The following is a 20,496-nucleotide window of genomic DNA, read 5'->3' as shown; positions in this document are numbered from 1 at the left end:
AAGATACATAACTAAATTTTCATCAACAAAAAGGGGGCTGATGCAGAAAATCAATATTTTCATGCTTCAATTTAGGTTAAATTTTTGAGGCTTATATAAAGCTAGTTCATTTTTATCAGCAAACAGACTTTTTCGTATAAAAATAATATTTGTCATTTATTTGTTTGAAATTAGAAAATATACAATTGTTATGAATACTTGAGTACATGTTGCAACAACACCCAATAAACTTTGTGTGAACACTGTCACAAAAGTAATAGAAAATGAAATTTCAAAATAATCTAGATATTTTTTTTACTTTTACAGCTCTGCACACATACCTCACTACCACACATGGGATACTGAAAATTTCTGTAGATTTAGTTTTAGACTGTTCCTAATAGCGTATTCAGATATCTGATCGACTTCACGAAATATTTTTGTTAACCCTTAACGCAATAACATCGTGGAAGCCAAGCTTTTCATTCATACTGATCTTAACTCATATGTTAATCTCTGTGACGAAACAATTTCTATTTTATAAAATAAATGTTCTTTTCCCATTCAGGTATAAGCGATTATGTTTTACACTGTTGGTGAAATTGAATTCCCTAAGTTCAGATGTGAACCATCTAGAATTGGAGAAATATTGAAATTTGTTAACCAACACGGAAGAGTAACTAGAGCCATATGTAACTTGTAAAAAATATTCCTGAGATTTAAAAATATTTCAAAAGTATGACCATTATCCTTGAAACACCACATAGGTAACCAATCATGTTATGAAACTTTTGAGACAACACAATCAGATTCTATGAATCTTGGAGATTTTAGCCACAAACCACGTCAATATGCAGTCATAAAAATATGTTAATAATCCAAAGCTCTGAAATAGATATGTACATTACATTATTATAAGTTTGAGATAGTTACTTTATGTTGAAAATATCCATAAATCCGAGTGAATTACCATGACTTCTACGTTATGATTTTTCATTACCAAGCATTCAATTTACGAACACATGTGAGAAATAAATTAGTGTTTATTTCCTTTCTCCAATTATTAGAGAGTTTATTATTTCCCCATCCGTTCCAATTCATTGTATTTGTGCATATTTCATCATACCATAAAATTTATGCCCGCTAAGTCGCATTAAACAAAATAAAAAATCATAGAGATTTCTTTGCATGAAACAGAAAATTACCACCTGTAATTCTCATATTGACATCAGCTACCTTTACTTGATTACTGAGTTTCTTTTTTGTCCTTTGACGGTAGCGTCAGTTTAAGCACACGTATGTCATGACTAGAGTAGGTGGGGTGTTGTTCTGACAACATTACTGGAGTAATTTTAAACGTCTTCTTAATCGCTTCAACAAATTGGCTCCAAACTGGTTTCTGATTTGGTGTGTCTCTCTCTTCCTGTGAGAGTAATGCGTACGTGTCATTTCTAGCTCCACATAGTCTCTCTAGCGTATCAAGAAGTGGTTCTATTGACTGAAATATTGAAAACATATCAACACAATTCAACAAAATCATACAATGATAAGGTACACCACAAACAGTACGGTGTGTAGAATTTGAACACTCAATCTCAGGGCAATGATACAATGCGAGCATTGAATTTATAGGTATCCATTGTCGTTTTGAAAACAAACATACGTTATTTTCAGCTGTCTTTACCTCTGTGTAATACACGCAATCTGCCAGTAAGATGATTTCAGGCTTAAAATCTATTTCAGCATGTTTACTCCAATCAAGTTCTTCAGCTCGAGCAGATCCACCAGACTGTTTCCACAGATCTTTGTTCATTTCAATATTCTTATTCAGCGCTGGCAGTACATTGGCAAGGTCTGTGAGAACAACTTCAGCCCTGGAATCATTATAACTAATATATCACAAAACAAAGCAGCAAAGTCTTGTTTTTAATCATCAGATCATAATACACGAATGTAACTAACAATGTCATACCCAAGACATGCAGCGGTCATTCCAACGCAGCCAAGACCTGCGCCTAATTCAAGTACTTTCTTACCAACAAGCCAATTTTTTCCTAGTCTGTTTTCACTGCATAATACGTCAAGATATTTTGCCAAAACTAACGAAGCATCCCACACGACACAACTAACGTCGCCAACTTCTTTTTGATACAATGTCAACGTAACGTTTCGACTTTCCAGTTCAAACTCGCGTGTAAAAACGTCGTCCTCTTTGTCCATTGCAGAATTTCAATCACGTATACCTTTTGAAAAAATCAGCTTTGTTGAAAATCATATAATGTCAATCAGAATCCGCCCATGATTACAAATGTGGTTAACAATGACCCGCGATTTAAGAAAAAACTTATACAATGTGAATAACATTTTTACAGCGAAAAGTCTACAATAGGAAAAATAACGAACAAAATTGATTAGTAAGCAATACGGAAAATAATGAGATTGAGTGAAAGCAGGAGCATGCTTAACCTGCAACTACATTTCGTCAAAGACGGTAATTACTTCTGCGAGTAAATTTGTTTTATAATTCATCTATAAAATGGAGAAAGAAAATCAGTGAACAATGTGCGGTTAATAATGAAATAAATAATTGATAAAGCGTCATTTTAAATTGTATTATGTCAACAAACCGAAAACAAAAAAGCAACGAAATCGCCGTACACGCTGGTAGATGTGTACCGGATTCGAAATATACAGAAGACTCTACTTCTATAGAGCCTTCTAAGAAAAGGAAAATCTACTCTTTCGAAGAAACAAAGATGATAATTGGCGAGTCAAAACATTTAACATCGCAAAAAATCGGGGAAAAGTATGATTTACATCCTTCTACTTTGCGAACATAATTCGGATGCTCGACCACTGCCTGCATCTCAGTAACGCGCTTTTATGAACCAGATACAATCTACTAATGCCATCTTACAGGTACTACATATATTACGTACGCATTATCTGGTTCATGTATCTCGTACGTATGTATGTGCATACATACATGCCGTTGAGTAAGGATGCAGAAGGGTTTGAGGGCATTAGCCTGTAGGATACTAAATGAAAAGTTGAGAAAATCCCATTCAAGAAATATCCTTAAGTGGTCGGAGAATTCATACTTCTCCTGACGTCGCAGGTTACGGCAATGCTATAAACATTTGATCGCGTTGCGCGTAGCTTACGTGGTGTTTTCACCCGGCCGTGAGACCATAGAAATAATATATAAAATAGAGCATGAGCAACGGTTTAAGCGTCCCGTGAACGGATTCGAAACGGTTCTCTAAAGGACAGAAGATAATAATTCTCCCGCTCTCTCTGTTGCTCTACCCATCGAGTTGGGGCCACGAGAGGGGAAGATTACCTAGGCAGGCGCGTGCAGCTACTCCCACTCCATGGGAAGAGCGATGAGGGGCGGGGGATTATCATCTTGCGTCTTTCAGAAAACAGACTTAAATCTCTTCCGAGCGTCGTGCGGCGTCAGTCGTTTACGAGCAACCGAAGTGGAATCACGTGTTCTCAGCATCAGTTCAACATTCAGACCGCGTTGTGCAGGTTGTGTCACGTTGTTCGATCAGAGTATTTCCACCATACTCATACCTATATGAATATTACACGAGAAGCAGCGTGTAGCCTGAAGGAAAACTGAGTTACTGAAATAAAAAGATCCTGCGAAAGTTGAAGGTGAATTTCGTGTCCCGAGTTTTCATTGTTTTGTGTAACTTCCGATTTCAGTGATGTCTATTTTTGTCTCTGTGCGTCGAGTGTCAATATTATTTTTTTTTTTTGCTGATTTTCGGCAAATGCGCAGTTGCATTGTTAGCAAGTTTATTCAGTCGGTTTAAACAGACAGCCACAGCACAAAACGTGAGTGTAGAATCGAGTGTTATTGCGGTGCGGATTTTTGGATTAAAAGAGATTAGTGAAGATATGAATTATGTGAAAAGTGCGTCGCGTCGCCAATCAACCTGAGATGCTACAAGAACTACTACATGTAGAAGTGTGGAGCAGCCCAGAGTCGAGGTAACTATACTTATTTTAATTATTGATTGATAATTCAAGGTGGTACATATAAAGCCGAACTTTTATTCTTGCATAACGTGCAATGGATATGAAACTAGACAACAGTAATAATTAATTTGCAAACTGAAAAGCCAATTTGTTAAATTAATTCAAGTGCTCTGTTTTGTTTTTTACAGATTTAAGCAGAGACTTCCGAGTAATTTTTCCATTTCTCGGCAACGTTGGTGAGTTTGCATGTGTTAGGTTATGGGTATTTCCCTGGAATTCCTCTGTCACGTGGCGTGGCGGTAACAATTGTTATACAAATCTTCGATTTCTTAGCTGCATGGGTATAGGCTCATTCACGATCGCAACGTGCTTGACTTTCAGTAGAATAATTTTTTTTTCGCAACTGAATCTACCGTAGCTTACTCAAAGTTAGAAATTTTACACGTTGCTAAAAGTGGAATGAGCATCGCGACAGGTAACCATCGCTTACTCGGCACTCGCGAGATCGAATTGTGTATCGTAACTGATGTAATAATCTACGTTTGAATTTACCGATGATGTCGTTTAAGTGGTGGGATCACCTGAGGTTTGAGTGTATTCAATTATCACATTATTGTTAAATTGATAAAATTTCAAAGTCTGGCATAACGTAACGTAATAACATTGCATATTGTCTTATATATCATTTTCAATCTCTTAACAGCCAACAAGTATTGATCAACTGCAGGCTTAGCTCGCTTAGAAAAATGCTAATTGGCATACAGGATGTTTTTTAATCAATTTTACAAAAGGCTAATGTACCGATAGTCTGCCAACATTTACTAAAATAATACATACAACACTAGAGTTGGCGGGAACAACCGCCATACCTTATTCTGAGTAGGCAGATTATGATACAATAACATTTTGCTCCCAACAGGTAACCAACGAAAATGTAAGTCAGTGACCACGGCGCAAATGATGAAGAGTGATGTGTGTTGGAAAAAATGGAGAATCGTATAGATCGAATATAGGTAACCGGGTAGGTAGGTGGTAGGCGTTTTGGGATCCGTCGCAGCGTTTATGGATGAGTGTGTCTTTTTTCCGTTGGGTGGTTCCGTTGGGAAACTGGCAAGGGTAGGAAGGTCGCGATGTACCGTGATGTTAATAACTTTTGTAATTCACAGCGTCAAACGATCATAGAAATTTTTTTACCAAAAGACTCCGTATTCAAGTCTCTCGTCCATTTTTGAGGATTTGAATATTAACGAGATTCAATTTCCTATTTCTTGTCACTTTGCAAACATTTTTCAATAGTTATTCAATTCAATTATTTAGTCACTACCGATCATTATTCCATTCAATTCATCTCTGTGATCGTCTGAATGGGCAACACGCATCTCTGGACCATCTATCGCGTTCCGTGGTACGCTAGATGGGGAGAGATGCTGAGCTCGAAGACTTCGCGTCGAAGAGGACCACCGACCGTCACGCCACACAATAATGCATGCCCTCCAACCTCCCTCCCAATTTCGATTCGATTTGTAATCTGAGAACAACAATCCGCATAGCAATGTATCCAATTCAAAAAGATGCAGATGCGGATTGGGTTTCTACAGAATTTTTGGGACAAGTCCCAGATAATACAAATTTTTTGGCAGTTTAATCTGTCGCGCCTTATTGCGCGTAGATTAATCGCGAAAATTGAACGCAGCTGTTTGCGCGTAAATTAATAACGGGAATCGGACACGCTTTTTTGCGCGTCGATTTTGCGAACAGTATATAAAAGAGCTACGCACTCTCGATGTGCTGATCTTTCAGCTCTTCGGTCAATTTTTTAACGGATAATAAAGTTTGCAAGTTCCACGCCGCCTTATGCGCGTGGACTTGATATCTTTCAGTTATGAGAGAAAGCGCGGCATTTGAAAACCGGCGCTCAACGCGCAGGAACAAAAATGTCTGTAGTGTATAGTGGTAGTGGAAAATTTTAGCGTTGGCGTAAGTATTTATGAAATATATCTGGAATATACAGAAATACTCGTTTAAATGATCGTATTATTTTCTGTTTCAGGGCAACAAAATCAATTTTTTTACAAATGCACTAAGAACTATGGAATGTTCAGTCAAAAAAGATATTCACTTTAATAACTAAAAGCAGAAAGAGTTTTCGATTCAAAAAATTGATGACATTTTTTATTCATCAATACAATTAATAATCGAAGCAACGAATATTAAGGCGAATATCATATTGAACTCGACCCATTTTTTGTCAGTGTACGAACTTATGTGATTGTGTTAACCATGCCTTCGTCTGTTTCAGCTAATTAATCTTTTGTCTGTTTCAGCTAATTAATCTTGTGTCTCTTTCAGCTAATAACATTTTCGTCTGTTTCATCTAATCAAACATTTTATTTGTTTCAGCTAATCAAACTTTCTGTCTGTTTCAGGTAATAAAATTTTCTGGCTCTTTCAGCCAATCAAGTTTTTTATCTACTGAAGTTAATGAAAGCTTTTGTCTGTTTCAGCTAATCAAACCTTTTATCTATTTCAGCTAATCAAACTTTTTGTCCGTTTCAGCTAATCAAACTTTTTGTCCGTTTCAGCTAATCAAACCTTTTGTCTGTTTCTGCTAATCGAATCTTTTGTCTGTTTGAGCTAACCAAACTTTTTGTCTGTTTCAGATAATCAAACCTTTTGTCTGTTTCAGCTAATCAAATTTTCTGTCTCTTTCAGCTAATCAAACTTTTTGACTGTTTCAGATAATCAAGTCTCTTGTCTCTTTTTTGTTAGTAATATTTTTTACTCATCTAAGCTAAGCATATTTCTGTCTGTATCGACATATGTCACTAACTATATTTTCATCTGTTCCAGGTAACTGAATTTTATTGGCCTGTAAGATAAAAACAATCACCCTTCATCCATAATTAAAACAACCATTTTTCATCTGTAATCAAAACGGTCATCTCTCATCGATAATAAGTAGTCGGCGGGTTATATGAACTCAAAAATTTCGAACAAACTGCGAATATACTCGAGCAAGAATTGATTGGGCAAACGAATGTACCATAATTAACATGTGCAAAAAAATTAGTTGCAATTTTTAGAGAAACGTAAGATCGATCTTGCTACTATTCTCCGTGGAGTAGGCCTACTGGGGATACCACGTAAAAAAAAACGCGCCGGGTGCTCTACCGCTTGCGGTGGCGTGGAAACGAGCATACGTGAACTTATTTTCACGCGTCAAAAACTAACATATTGTAGTTTTTCAAATGATAATTTTATTCTTACGTAAATTTAATTCATTTCAATAAAACCCACGCTTCGATGATGTGTAACGCATGTGGAATCATAATACCCTTGGATTTCTCTAGTTGATTCAGAGTGAATTCCATATAAATATATTTTTTTCTTTTGATAGATTTCGTTTCTTAATCAAAGTCAACAAGGTGCACATACCTTTGGCAATTTAGAGTTTGGCAGTCGCAATTTAGCCAGATAATATGAATAGAAGTTGAAAAAAAACCTTGACCATCTTTAAATTTTTTTTATTTTTGTGATAATGATTGTCTAAGGTTCATCGGGGTTTGTTACAGCATAGACTCAAACATTAGTAAGAATCGAGTCTTACCTGATGTCCGAAAAATATTTACGAGTAGTACTTTTGTGTAGGAAAGTCTGAGTTTTCTGCTGCAAATAAATTGCATTTTTAAAAAATCACGGAAATCTAACGTCAGTTAAGAAATTATTTTTATATCTCAGCTGCATCTTCATTCGGAATGAAGATATAAGCATTGACTGAAGATAACTATTATTATCTTTAGTTAACGGTACGAGTTAAGTATAAACATATGTACAGAAATTACATAAGATATATATAGGAACAATTGTATATTTCCATCCTTTGATTAACTTCCTCGACTATGTCTCCCATCCTTCGCATCAAGAAAAGGTTTCTAACTCTGTTAACAGTAAACGAAGTGCATGTTTATTGTGCATCTGTTTAGATAACATTATTTTTGTCTACCCGATAGAGTTAGATTGACATTACCGAACTTGGTTCAAATGAATTTGTGTAGTTGAAAAGTATACGGTGTCCATACCGAGCTATATGAAAAGTTTAGTCTGTTCCCGTTCGTCATTCTATAGGCATAATAATATTCGACTCTGCATTATCTGGGTATAGGTGGTGAGCGAAGGTAACATCAGTTCGTGTTGCCTCTACTTACCGACCGCTTACCGGATTGAGTTGCGCGTGTAGGGGAGGACACAGAGGGCGCTGCTTGTCAATGAATTTATGTCCGCCATTTTCGATTACGAAAAGCCCCATAAAGCTAGCAGTCTTTATATACCTTCAGCCAACGTTTGTACCGTTTGTACATCTGCGGCATTTTCTCCAGAATCTCCAGGACAATGTATCTAGAAATCAATACACCTTGTGCAGGCGCAGGCGCGATGCTGAATGCGAGCAACGCATGTCACACACAACGATGGAATTGTCAGTGTATTTTGTAATTATTGACAGAAAGTATCCCTGTTAATTGTTAAACTGACTTACCTTCAGTTTATAGTCTTCCAGAGGAATTATTTTATATCTTAAAAATGGCTCGCGATATACACGGGAAAGTTTATCTGGGATATGAGGATGAATGTGTTACAGAAAAGTATCGCTGTCTTGTGAATTTTACTACAAATAAAATCGGCGGTAAACCGGTGAGCATTTCCCAAATTATTAACAATTATACACACTGGCAATATATGTTCTTCCAAAGTCATTTATAAACAAATGAGAACATTAATTTAGTGCCTGATTATTTTTGCCTGCATGAATAGAGTATATACTTCCACTCCCACGCTTAATGTCTTTCACGTAAATCTAACGAATTTTCATCACAATCTGCAGGATTGGCACTACAGCAAAACATCCGATTCAACACCTCGATGCAGTCTCTGTGGCCTGCAACAATTATTAGCCTTGCAAGTTTATGCACCTTTAGAAAACTCCAAGTACCACCGTACGCTGTACATATTTACGTGCATTAATCCAAATTGTTGGAACCAAAATGAAAGCTGGACTTGTATTCGAGTACAATCAATCGAAGATACGACGAGCACAAATGCTTCAGCCAGTAGTAGCGTTCGAACAGATTCAGCGACAAACTGGTTGTCTGATGCAGATGATTGGGGGAATGATTCCAATGATAATATGGCAGAGCAGAATGGAAATAACGTAGCATTTAATCAAAAGCAATTCAATCTTTCCTCATGGAACAAGAGCTTGGAACAAGATTTTAGTAATAATTTTTCAAAACTGTATGTCGACGACCCTAATGCCAACAGGTTTGTCTCAAAATTAATGGAATACATTTAGATGTATATATGAGTAGCTCATTTCATTTCACCGGTACGATAATCTCAAGTAAAAATCTTTTAATTGTAGCCCTACAGGTATAGAAAGTCCCACAATCGGTGGAGGAGGAGCAGTAGGAAGACTGGATTCACCTCATGCTTCTGCTGAAATAGAAGGTGAAGAAAATGAAGTAATCTGCATTGATACGCCGACAAAGCCGCAACACGATCTGATCAGTCTACTGCACGAAGTTACACCTCTGCCCGTGCAGCATGTAGAATCAAAGGATGAGGTTTGCCTAACATTCTCGGAAATATTTGTCTTTGTTGAAGAAGAAGATTATAACTCTCACGTGCCGCAGCATGTTCGTGATTTACTTCTTGAATATCAACAATCTAATCCTGACTCCATTCCTAATTCTCCCGTTGAATCTGGAGCTGGCAAGGCGACTGATACTGCTCTAGAAAAATATGAGAAAGGAATTCCAGTTCATGGAGATGAGATGTTCCATGATTTCATGTCTAGACTACAGATGAATCCTGGACAGATTCTCAGGTATTGTTTATGCAAACAATGGTAATTAGTACGTGTACGTCAACATTTCAGCAAATTTCCTTAGAAAAAAACTTTTATCTGCAAATTTTTCTTAGTAAGAAATCGTATCCCCTTTTAAGGTATCGATTCATTAAACTTTCTTTATATGATGGCCGAACTTTTTTTTATACTAAATACAATTCAGTCTGATAAATTATGTAACATATTCGTAAAGATATACGTATTTATCACTGCTTCAGGTACTCGCGAGATAATAATGCTGTGTTGCTACCATACCCGATGGCAGGAAGTGTTGGTAGATGCAAGCATTGTGGAGAAGAGATGACATTTGAATTACAAATATTATCAACTGTGATACCAAAGTTAAAATTGGCCACTCAACAGGAGCAAGATTTCCAGATTGAGTTTGGGACAGTTTTAATATACACCTGTTTGCGTAGCTGTTGGTCCTCGACAGATACATACAGAGATGAGACAATTATTGTGCTACCAGAAAAATTATGCTAATTTTCGATAGAGGTCTGACTGAGAACAATATTTTGGAAACGTACACTAAGTAAAATATTCAGTCAACTTTCTAGGAGATACCGTCCAATAATCGGTATATACCTAATAGAACTGCTACCGAATAGCAAGGGTAATTTAAGTCAAGGGGTATCTGTGGTCTGATTATATACCCTACCTCTAGCCATAAATGTTCCTGAAACAAAATTCAGTATCTGTTGCTTGTTAGAATGTTATTCTTCAAACAAGGATCTACTATGTACTATTCAGATGACATATATACGCAAATATAAATCAGAACAGTTACATGTAATTTGTTTAATTCTAATAGTAGCTAAGAGACTTTTCATTGACTATGAAGTTACCAATGGATTTTTTAAAACTTGCCAATGAAAGTTATTTGTAATTGACGGATCTGTTAAAGTCATTTGTAGGTATGCACCAGCGTGGTTTTGACAAGCAATAGTTAGTAAATTCTGCAGTGTTGCTAACTGATGAATATTTCGTAGAAAATATACAAGACGAGTCCACAACGAGAAGAGTAAAAAAATATTTTAAATTACTCAAGTAACTTTAGGATAAGATCTAGTCAGTCTAATGAGAATCAAATCTAATTTATCTTCCATCTCTCAAAGTTCTAAATTGAGAGGACGAAAGCTATATGAAATATACACAGTATATAAGGTTGAGTTCAAATGTGTGGACATAGACATACAGTGAATATATCTGTTGATTTGTTTATTTGTTGAAGTACAACATGATCTTGGTAACGTGATATTCTATAACCTGTACCAAGTGTTCATTATTAAAAATACCTCTAATAAAACAATTACTTCTTTATTTCGCATCTACCATTCTAGGTAAAATATAAATATTCTACAATAATCACCTTTGATATCAAATTTACTGTTTGTAATTTAACATGGATCGCTTTGAGACAACTCTGATAAAAGTTAATACGAAAGATGTGCAAAAGTTTCATGTGAACTAATATTTATTAAATCAAATGAAGCTTGTGAAGTAAATATAAAATAAATATGTAAATGGATAATGTACAATATAGAACATTTCAAGTAGTCACATTACTTGCCGTAAGTGATAGAAGGTGATTAGCTGAGCACTTATGCACTTATTCTGTCCCTCTAATATAAGTTCGTAAATCATACATACAATGATTCATTTTCAAACTTTTAAACCGTCTTCAGAAATTCTTTTTAAGAGGATGTTCAGGGAAGTATCCATGCTGTTCAAAAATCTTTTTAGCAATTATTCTGTACACATCATCGCAGTTTCCTTCGTCTCCTAATTTGATTTCCTCATGATTTTTCTTCACTCTCCTGTGAGCATTCCAGCAAATACTATGTGCCATAACAATATCCTTTTCTGAGAGTCTGAGGCCAATGCAATAGGAGCGAGATGCTCTGCCTAGAGCTGCAGTCATCATGTAAATGTCAATTGCCATGTCGGCTAGCCTTCGTAATTCCATATGAGCTTCAGTAACTTTTGTGCCATGTGTAATCAGCATTTGTTCCGCCGCATCGTGCAACCAGTGAACAGCAGCCTGGAGCAATTTTGCAGAGACTTGGAGAGACGGGTGCAGATATTCATCCAAAGCGAGGTCTGGCCCATTGCTTGAGAGAAATACTTCTTTCAACAGGAATGAAGGAAACATGAATGGGTTCCTGTACTTTTGAATAGTCTCAGAATTAATAGACCCTGAGTGATGAAGACCCATTACAGCTATATACGTATGCAAATCTATACTCGACTCATTGTATAACGCTAATCCTAAAGCATCCAGATAGATTCGTTCATACGGACTATCCTTAAGGTAAGTTTTTCTACCAAGTAATTTCAGTCCCTGTAAAATTTGATCTACACATTTGTTCATCGAGTAAGCTGCAACAATGGCACTTTCGACACTGCAGTTTTGGTCTTTGTATTCGTCAATCAATCCAGTCGTCATATAGGTCATACTTTCAATTGCATATAAGTCAGTGCTCATTTTAGCAATAATTTCTTTTGCAAAATCATAGGTCATTATTTGTTTATCATAGTGTTTTCTTTCAATTGCGTGTTTTGTTAAGATGTTGATGAAATCTTTCAATATAGCTATCACCTGCGATCCGATACATTCTTTACCTAAGGTGATTAAGTCTAACGCAATTTTTGGAGCACCTCCAATTAAGCCTAGTAGATTTTCTCTTGGCACAAGGGTGTCTGTAAAGTTAACTTTGTACACTTCTAATCCTCGTTGGCCAATGTTTTCAACTTTCTTTGAACTGTCGATTCCGCTATTTTCGCGTTCAATGATAAATATAGTGGGTATATCTGGCCTATGTAGCGGGTCGTTAGTTTCTGTACAATTAGCAAGAACAATAAAACAGTTAGCTTGATTTCCATTCAAGACATGAATCTTTTCAGCATTGAGCTTGTAGTATCGTTTGCACTCCGTTCCAACTGCTGTAGCATTAAGCGGAATAGCATCAATGTCTGTATTGTCTTCGGCCAATGCAAGAGTTGGGATAAGTTCGCCACTTGCGATCCTTGGGAGAAATTTTTGTTTCTGTTGTTCGGTACCGTATTTTAGGATCAATTCCGTTGGCTCGGTGCGGCTAATCACATAAGAAGCTAAAGAGGGGTGTTTACCAACTACTTCAATTAATCTGGCATATTCTGTACTGTTTAATCCAATGCCCTTATATTCCTCTGTGATGGTAGCGCGAAAAACACCAAAATCCTTGAGCTGCTCCACCAGTTCGTTGGATATCACATTTATATTTGACTCCTTGACTTCGAGGTTGCGATTAATGCAGTCTTCAATTGGCGCGAGCCATGCGTTGAACTGATTTTGCCTCTCGTTTGGTTGAACTTCGGGGTAGGCAAGCAGGTCGTTATCGAATCGTCCGATAAATAAATTCTTGACGAATGGTTCTCTCTGCGGTTTTTTCTGCGGCAACGGCGCCAATTTATATTCTTGACTCGTTATTATGTCCTCTGATTCTTCCGCAGCCTGGGTGAAACGTCGGGCAGAAGCGTAGCTATACTTTAAGTACGACGTATGCCGCCTCAGCAACATTCTAGTCGTTAACATTTCATCAGCTGATTTATTACTTCGGTTTTGCGAACGAATCTTTCACTTTATCCGTACGAAACTGATTATAACCTCACAGTTTCGATTTGTCGTAATTCGTCGTCTGCCGAGTGCCGGTTATAACCTATGTTTCGGTATGACGTTAGATTGACTACCATAGCATTTTTTACCTGTGTTCTTTTACCAACCTACTTTTTTTAGTTCCAACAATAGACCTCAGAGTACCCTACATAGGTCTTAGAGCATATATACATAGATATATCACTACGATGAAACTGATGAAACTCAACCGAGTGCTGAGGTTTTGTTGTGTTTCGGAACGCCCGGTAATGCAGCGGAATTACAGAACATCCGGATAGTGAAGACGCGGTCGAGGGTTACGTTTACATGTGTCAACAGTTTGCGTCAACAAAACCGAAGTAAAAAGTGGGATTAAGAAAATCATGATATTGGGGAGTACACTGGGGTTAAACTGAACCGTTAGTGTAAGATAAACCGCCTTATAATTGCAATGAAAACATTCTTTCAACACTGTTTACGGTGACCGCCAAAATTGGGACGCCATCTTGAGCACTCTTGTTGACAGTTTATCAAACTATGAATGAAATATTTGTATTCAAAAGTTTTGTGTAAATACTTTACGGAATATTTTTTTCTATATACACTATTTTATCTTTAAACGTATCATTCGTTCCGAAGTATTATGTGATTTGTTTTCCAATGATGGGTTAACCGCAATACGAATAACACAAGCTGGCAAACAATCTTCTTATGAAGATAATATAATGCCTGGTGGATAGTTTTGGGTGCGTTGTATTACATCGTTGAAAAAGTGAATTCGCTCTCTGCGTGCTAAGTTGGACTGAGAGAAGTCTGAACGAAGTTCCAAAAACTAACCTAAACTTTTTGTAGGAAACACATAGCAAGGAGCGCCAATCATGTTTTATGCACATTTTGTGTTGGCCAAAAAGGGGCCGCTAGCCCGTATCTGGCTGGCTGCTCATTGGGACAAAAAACTTACCAAGGCACACGTCTTTGAAACAAATATAGAGAAATCTGTAGACGGCATTCTGCAACCCAAGGTAATAATGAATCTTTGATACGAAGCATCTGTATCTATGGACCCATATTAGTAGCTTATAATCACGTGTCGTTGCATGTTACTCCTTACATTTTTATCATACACATGTTGCGGTTGCAACTACATTGATAATTTCATATTCGTATCTTAATAGGTAAAGATGGCCTTAAGAACATCAGGACATCTTCTCTTGGGAGTGGTGCGTATTTATTCTAGGAAAGCCAAATATCTTCTGGCAGATTGTAATGAGGCTTTCGTCAAAATAAAAATGGCGTTTCGACCAGGAATGGTTGATCTGCCGGAAGAGCATAGGGAGGCTGCAGTCAACGCAATCACTCTGCCTGAAGTGTTTCATGACTTTGACACAGCTATGCCTGAGTTGAAGTGAGTGCTAAGATATTGACGTCAGAATGTTTTTCAGTTGAATCAAATTTTTCACACATATGTTGTCTCTAAATAAAAATGCATTTTCCTAAGCAAAGATATGAAATGGGACATGGGTTAAACTACTTATGATGTAATAACTGTATCTATCGCTAAAATTCTAGAACAATATTATTTTTATTGAAATGATGCACTTTTCAATATTTTAGAGATGTAGATATCGAGGCCCAATTCAGTCTGAACCAATCTCGCGCCGAAGAAATTACTATGCGAGAAGACTATGGCAGCTTATCTCTTGTCACACACGATCAGGGATTCGGAGATATGAGTTTTGATGCAGAACCACCTGAGTTATTGAGACATGCTACTACAATGGAGCCTTCCCTCGATCAGGTATGAGTTGCTAAGGTTGCTAATCGAAAGGTTTACTGGATACTTTGAGACAGGATGAATCTTTTTGCTTCATCGTCTTTATCTTTATCTGTAATCCTATCTTGTTACCCAAACATGTAGTCAGTGATCCGATAATAATAAAGTATGTGATTTTCAGAGTCACATGCTCTTCAGCGATGGACCAGGGATGGAAACTGCACTAGAGCCGAAGGATAAAGAACCTGTCGCTGGTACTTCAGCTGCAGCACAAGCTATGGATATCGATACTCCAATTAGAGATGATGGGTTTGGTGGTCACCTCGGTCAAGATATAATTTGTAAGTTAATTACTGTGTAGTTTTATTTCACAAAAAGAGTCTCCGTAGAGCTCAATCTTTTTTCTCAATCAATTACAAGGTTTATAGTAATAACACTGATTTATAGCTGGAGGCCTATTCGAAGGAGGTCTCTTTGACGAAGCACCTATGGGAGAAGTTGCAGTACCTGAGGTTAGTGCGATGGGCGATCAACAAGATGTAGCAGCAGCAGTGGGTCCACCTCCACCGACTAACGAGGACTCGGATGAGGATATGGGTGATCACTTTGGTGGGCCTCCATCTCCTATGGGTGGTGGTATGAGCAGCACAGATGGCTCTAGACCAGCCACACCTGTTGCAATTGGTGATGATGCAGGCGGGAGAGTGAGCGTAGCTAGCCGTCGCTTCACTCCAGCACCTCCAACTGTCCTTGAAGAACATCCAGTAGATGCCATTGAGGAGGCTCAACCCCAGCAGGAACAAACTACTCTCCTTCATGATGAGGAAGAAAGTTTTGCTCTAGCGCCAGTCGATGCATCTGCCCTGAAAGGTGAATTAGATTTTGTTTTTTTTTAATTCATCACCAGGTATACAATATTCAGCCAAATTGAAGAGTGGTATAAGTTAGCTAAATATATATAATGAGCCGACATATTAGATGAGTTGATAGTATCAATAGACAGAAAAGAAAGGCTACAGACTACGAATTAAAAGATTAGAAGGCACGGCTTTCCTATTATTGGTTAATAAATCTACCCTTATGTCCAATTTCGAAATATGTTGAAAGGTACTTTTTCGACTTTCAGGATTCACTAAGGCTAAACGTAAGCGTAAATTAATTGTCGATGAAGTGAAAAACATCTCAGGAGAAGAAATGAAAGCTCAATTATCAGACACTAGCGATATTATCACAACTTTGGACTTGGCTCCTCCCACAAAACGCTTAATGCATTGGAAAGAAACTGGTGGTGTTGAAAAACTATTCGCTCTACCAGGCAGACCTATACCCGCACGTGTCTTATTTAAGGTAGAACTTTTTTTGGTACTTCATTTAACATTAAAATTTATCAGCAAATATCATGAATACCATGTGTTAATATTGTATTACTACTATCTGAGAAAATTTCTCCAATAAGTTGAAATCTATTCTTAGTTGTTGTAATTTGGCAGTTTAAATTTTATCCGGTAAAAGTAACATGTTCCAAAAAATTTGGATACGCAAAAATTAGTCCCAACCCTATTATTTCAGAAAAATTGGATATGTATAATAGTTGCGATATAATTTTAAATTCTACAGAATTACCAACGGCATTTAACCAGCAAATCATATGACCATGAAGATTTTGCTAGAATCGGGGTGGATGAAGATGGTATGCAGTTAGAACAAGTAAGAGATGCTGCAGACATGGATGTAACAAACTTCGAACAGAGTATGCTTGGTAAACGTATGAGTCGAAAGCGAAAGGCACCATCGGATGAGGAGGTCAGTATAAAAAAGTGATTGTGATCGATACTTGCATTTGACTTTCTTGATTTGCCATTAACAATAATGCTTTTACAGCTCAAACAGCCTTCCACTCAGCAACAAACAGAGTCAGAAGTTTCCCAGACGTCTGTTGCTAGCGAAATGATGGAAATCCCAAGCATAGTACCACCGACTCCTCTCCCTCCTCCAAGGTCACCGATACCTCCAGAAGTATCTTTACCACCTGAAACATCAGTTGCTGACATTAGTGCCATCCTTCCATCAGTGGAATCTATTGAGTCAATGTCTCTACCTCCTGAAACCCCATCTCTCAATAATGTCGAGATGCCTCAGATTCCTCCAGCCGAAGTCAGCTCGTTATTAGGTACAGATGAGCAGCAGCAACCACAAGTGCTACCAGTTCAGCCTGAAGATGTAAGTCTACAGCCTTCAGAGCTTCCTCAAATGGAGAATATGGGGTATGACCAGGTGAGTTATGGCTGATTTTACAATTAATTGTCGAATTGTTATTAGATTGTCAAGTTATGGTTAACTGGCAGCTACAAATGTGTAACAAATTCCATTTCTATTTTTTTTTCCTTACATCATTAATGAATTCTTTCTTTCTCTGGTCATCCGCGAATGTTGTTTTCTTTCCTCCAGGCTCAGACGCAAGTACCGTTTTTGGGGTATGACGACCACCAACCACTGGCTCACACGCCTGGCGCGATATCAGAAAGAGGTCCAGCTACTCCTTGGAATCATGAAGATTATGAATTTCCCCCATCTGTTGGTCCAGTATGTGAAATAGTCATATTCTTCGACATTCTCTTATTCCTTAGTTTATGTCAACTGAAGACGTCATCTTTTTATGACTGTCTTGTGATTGCCTTGTTGTTAATTGATGTTGTTGTTATAATACAGCTAGAGGAGCAGCAAGTTGATGAGACTTATGAACAGTTCGAAGAACGAGTATTGAACAAGAGAGCTGGTCACATGTACCACGTAATTAAGAGCAAACTAGAGACCAAAGACAGTCTGACACTTTCTGAGATGGCATATAGAAACAATCGTAAACAGGTATGGATTAAGACATTAATTGTTATTTATTTTATAAATCATCACACAATGTTGATGATTTCAGAACGTGGAATTGAAGCCTCGTTGTTTTTGAATATAATATTGTAACCGGGTTTAGATGACTACTTGATTGTCTGCAAATAACTTGGGTTCCACTTATTCTATGACTATTGATCACTGATCTAGTACTGTAATATATATGTGTGTATATATATATATATATATATATATATATATATTTGAAATTCGTCGCGTCGTGTAATATATATATATTATACATGTGTATATATAATAATAAATCTTTACTGTTTATACATACGTATATATATAGTATGTATAAACGGTAAAAATTCATTAGTGTCTTTGCTTTACTCAAATTTTGTAATTGTGTCGCTAATTTGTCTCTTTCTTTAAATTTTTGTTTTTCTTTACAGGCTGCTCAGAAATTCTACACATTACTAGTTCTAAAAAAATTTCAAGTGCTGGAACTAAACCAGGAATCATCGTATGCTGATATTCTGGTAACCAAAGGGCCCAAATTTGAAAATCCTGCACTATAAGTGTACCTTCTGTTATCCAACCATAAATGAGGAAAACGTATCGCCTGAGTTGTTTTTCGCAACTTGACTGTAACGAACGTTACAATTGTTATTTGCAGAGTTCGACGAGTTAAAAATGGAAACTATAGATATATTTTATAAATCGCATAATTTCTGTTAATCTTGTCAGTATAAATGGTCGGTCTTGGAATATTTATTTAACAATATTCTTTTATTTTTGACAATAGATAGGATTAGCTAAAGTAACGTTTCTACATTGCTTTCATTTTCCTTTTGAAATCACGTCGAATGACTATTGAGTCATTTAAATTGTAGTACAATTATAATTTTCATTAATGTTTTACGGTTTTCATGTTATTATTTAGATTTTTTTTTTTTTTTTTAATTGGAAAAATACTGTTTTTTCAACCAAATAAAAATTGCGAGTGCATATCACTTCATTAGTTTTAATTTCTATTTAAAACAAAAAAAAAAAATTGGTCTTCAACTTTATTTTTATGCCGACCGGGCAGCATGTCGGAAACTAAGAAAAAACGGTGATTTTAAATACACGTAGCAATTCTAATCAAATAGTTCGTCTCTTCAGTGTAAATACCATAAGTTTTTCTCGCAATCGTACTCCTTGGGAAAGGAATGAATTTTTGCTATTCGCGGATATTTCATTGCTGGAAATGAAAAATGTAGTGAGTACTTTTCATGTTCACCATGAGTTTTAGTTGTACGTATCATAAAACACAAACCTGAACATATCGACAACCTTTGTCGAATGAACTTATAAAGTGGAAAATGTCTATGGTTTTGGATCTGGTTGGGTATTTCTGGTAAAATGACGAAACATTTCACATTTACAAACTGATTTTTTTTTAATCAAGTTATTTTCAAATTCATATATTTTTATTAATTTTCAAGCAGTAGGGAAATTTCGATAAACCTGACTTATCCGATTGAAGATACGAAGAATAACAGTAAGCAATGTACATAATAAACTGGCGCTGATGTAAAAGGTATACAAAAAGTGTTAACGAAAACAGTTTTGCTGAAAGCACTGACTTCCAAAGCTAATGAACTAGGGTCTACTGTCTTCGATTTATAGTATATTACAGTATCAATCAGCTTGTCACGTTGCCGCCATAATTTTATACCACATTTTTGACTAATTTTTAGCGAGCGTTAAAAAATATTCTCTAAGTGTTAAGCACTAGCCGAATTCGAATTTGTCAAAGGTATGTACCCTTGTATACTTATCCTTACTCTCGCCCTGTTATTTAGACAGATCCAGAGGTAAGTTTACAAGGGTCCAAAAAGGGTGCACACTGCAACGAATTTGAACGCGGCTAGCATGGTTCCAGTGTACCTGGGGTACGTAAATCCAGCCTGTACCTGATGCTTGCGAAAAAATGTCTTTACCTGTGGTGAGCCAAATGGTGAAATATACTATACAATCTGTCATTAATTTAATTTCATAATTGATAGAAGTGATCAGATCCGTACCTCAGTGCTTGGTGATTTACATTTTAATCAAAGCTTCACTATTGTAAAACTTCATTTCTCATTCTATATCATACCCAACTTGATCTTCGTGAAGTGAACATTGGTTATATTTGATTCATTTTTGTTAAATTCAATAATGTAATGTACTCATCTAATATAGATTTAAGATATGAGATCATTAAATGTAATATATTATTATATAAAAATTGTATTGATTAAAGGGATTCTGGAAATTGTAGTTTATTATCTGCAGTCATGCATATTCTATGAATCATTAATTATATTAAAGAGTATATGT

General features: G+C 36.6%; 4 protein-coding genes across 8 annotated transcripts; 2 read left to right on the top strand and 2 right to left on the bottom strand.

Moving 5' to 3' along the window:
• Nucleotides 1–539: 539 nt before the first annotated feature.
• On the bottom strand, nucleotides 540–3,157 carry LOC124187735 (protein N-lysine methyltransferase METTL21D-like). 4 transcript variants are annotated; one of them, XM_046579805.1, is made up of 4 exons: nucleotides 2,919–3,157; nucleotides 1,952–2,222; nucleotides 1,664–1,853; nucleotides 540–1,477 (listed from the first exon to the last, which is right to left on the bottom strand). In XM_046579805.1, exons 2-4 carry the CDS (start codon nucleotides 2,197–2,199, stop codon nucleotides 1,226–1,228), a joined length of 690 nt encoding a protein of 229 aa, XP_046435761.1. In that variant the 5' UTR covers nucleotides 2,200–2,222; nucleotides 2,919–3,157; the 3' UTR covers nucleotides 540–1,225. The 4 variants fall into 4 exon arrangements, with proteins under 4 accessions (XP_046435761.1, XP_046435762.1, XP_046435760.1 ...); XM_046579806.1 differs by lacking the exon at nucleotides 2,919–3,157 and adding an exon at nucleotides 2,638–2,861; XM_046579804.1 differs by lacking the exon at nucleotides 2,919–3,157 and adding an exon at nucleotides 2,607–2,860.
• Nucleotides 3,158–8,004: 4,847 nt separating this feature from the next.
• Nucleotides 8,005–10,660, top strand: LOC124187728 (programmed cell death protein 2-like). Its single transcript, XM_046579794.1, has 4 exons — nucleotides 8,005–8,658; nucleotides 8,849–9,285; nucleotides 9,386–9,850; nucleotides 10,090–10,660. The coding sequence occupies exons 1-4, from the start codon at nucleotides 8,548–8,550 to the stop codon at nucleotides 10,355–10,357; spliced, it is 1,281 nt and encodes a 426-aa protein (XP_046435750.1). The 5' UTR covers nucleotides 8,005–8,547; the 3' UTR covers nucleotides 10,358–10,660.
• Nucleotides 10,661–11,175: 515 nt separating this feature from the next.
• Nucleotides 11,176–13,624, bottom strand: LOC124187720 (complex I assembly factor ACAD9, mitochondrial-like). Its single transcript, XM_046579783.1, has one exon. It carries the CDS (start codon nucleotides 13,446–13,448, stop codon nucleotides 11,556–11,558), a length of 1,893 nt encoding a protein of 630 aa, XP_046435739.1. The 5' UTR covers nucleotides 13,449–13,624; the 3' UTR covers nucleotides 11,176–11,555.
• Nucleotides 13,625–13,788: 164 nt separating this feature from the next.
• LOC124187717 (double-strand-break repair protein rad21 homolog) lies at nucleotides 13,789–20,432 on the top strand. 2 transcript variants are annotated; one of them, XM_046579780.1, is made up of 12 exons: nucleotides 13,789–13,933; nucleotides 14,361–14,530; nucleotides 14,684–14,913; nucleotides 15,123–15,306; nucleotides 15,464–15,623; nucleotides 15,730–16,152; nucleotides 16,409–16,629; nucleotides 16,900–17,085; nucleotides 17,164–17,556; nucleotides 17,731–17,865; nucleotides 17,992–18,147; nucleotides 18,582–20,432. In XM_046579780.1, exons 2-12 carry the CDS (start codon nucleotides 14,387–14,389, stop codon nucleotides 18,705–18,707), a joined length of 2,358 nt encoding a protein of 785 aa, XP_046435736.1. In that variant the 5' UTR covers nucleotides 13,789–13,933; nucleotides 14,361–14,386; the 3' UTR covers nucleotides 18,708–20,432. The 2 variants fall into 2 exon arrangements, with proteins under 2 accessions (XP_046435736.1, XP_046435735.1); XM_046579779.1 differs by having other exon boundaries at nucleotides 13,789–14,254.
• The last annotated feature ends 64 nt before the right edge of the window (nucleotides 20,433–20,496 follow it).

This window comes from Neodiprion fabricii, chromosome 1 (genome assembly GCF_021155785.1).
Source record: "Neodiprion fabricii isolate iyNeoFabr1 chromosome 1, iyNeoFabr1.1, whole genome shotgun sequence".
Taxonomy (NCBI): Eukaryota; Metazoa; Arthropoda; class Insecta; order Hymenoptera; family Diprionidae; genus Neodiprion; species Neodiprion fabricii.
This window is presented reverse-complemented; position numbering and strand designations above follow the sequence as displayed.

Excerpts from the sequence above, each read along its gene's own strand:
- LOC124187735 (XM_046579805.1), bottom strand. The coding sequence starts at position 2,199 with ATGGACAAAGAGGACGACGTTTTTACACGCGAGTTTGAACTGGAAAGT. Across the intron at positions 1,854-1,951 it reads ATGACCGCTGCATGTCTTGG|GGCTGAAGTTGTTCTCACAG; the intron begins GTATGACATTGT and ends TAATGATTCCAG. Across the intron at positions 1,478-1,663 it reads ATTGCGTGTATTACACAGAG|TCAATAGAACCACTTCTTGA; the intron begins GTAAAGACAGCT and ends TCAATATTTCAG.
- LOC124187728 (XM_046579794.1), top strand. The coding sequence starts at position 8,548 with ATGGCTCGCGATATACACGGGAAAGTTTATCTGGGATATGAGGATGAA. Across the intron at positions 8,659-8,848 it reads ATAAAATCGGCGGTAAACCG|GATTGGCACTACAGCAAAAC; the intron begins GTGAGCATTTCC and ends CACAATCTGCAG. Across the intron at positions 9,851-10,089 it reads AATCCTGGACAGATTCTCAG|GTACTCGCGAGATAATAATG; the intron begins GTATTGTTTATG and ends TCACTGCTTCAG.
- LOC124187720 (XM_046579783.1), bottom strand. The coding sequence starts at position 13,448 with ATGTTAACGACTAGAATGTTGCTGAGGCGGCATACGTCGTACTTAAAG.
- LOC124187717 (XM_046579780.1), top strand. The coding sequence starts at position 14,387 with ATGTTTTATGCACATTTTGTGTTGGCCAAAAAGGGGCCGCTAGCCCGT. Across the intron at positions 16,153-16,408 it reads CGATGCATCTGCCCTGAAAG|GATTCACTAAGGCTAAACGT; the intron begins GTGAATTAGATT and ends TTCGACTTTCAG. Across the intron at positions 18,148-18,581 it reads ATAGAAACAATCGTAAACAG|GCTGCTCAGAAATTCTACAC; the intron begins GTATGGATTAAG and ends TTTTCTTTACAG.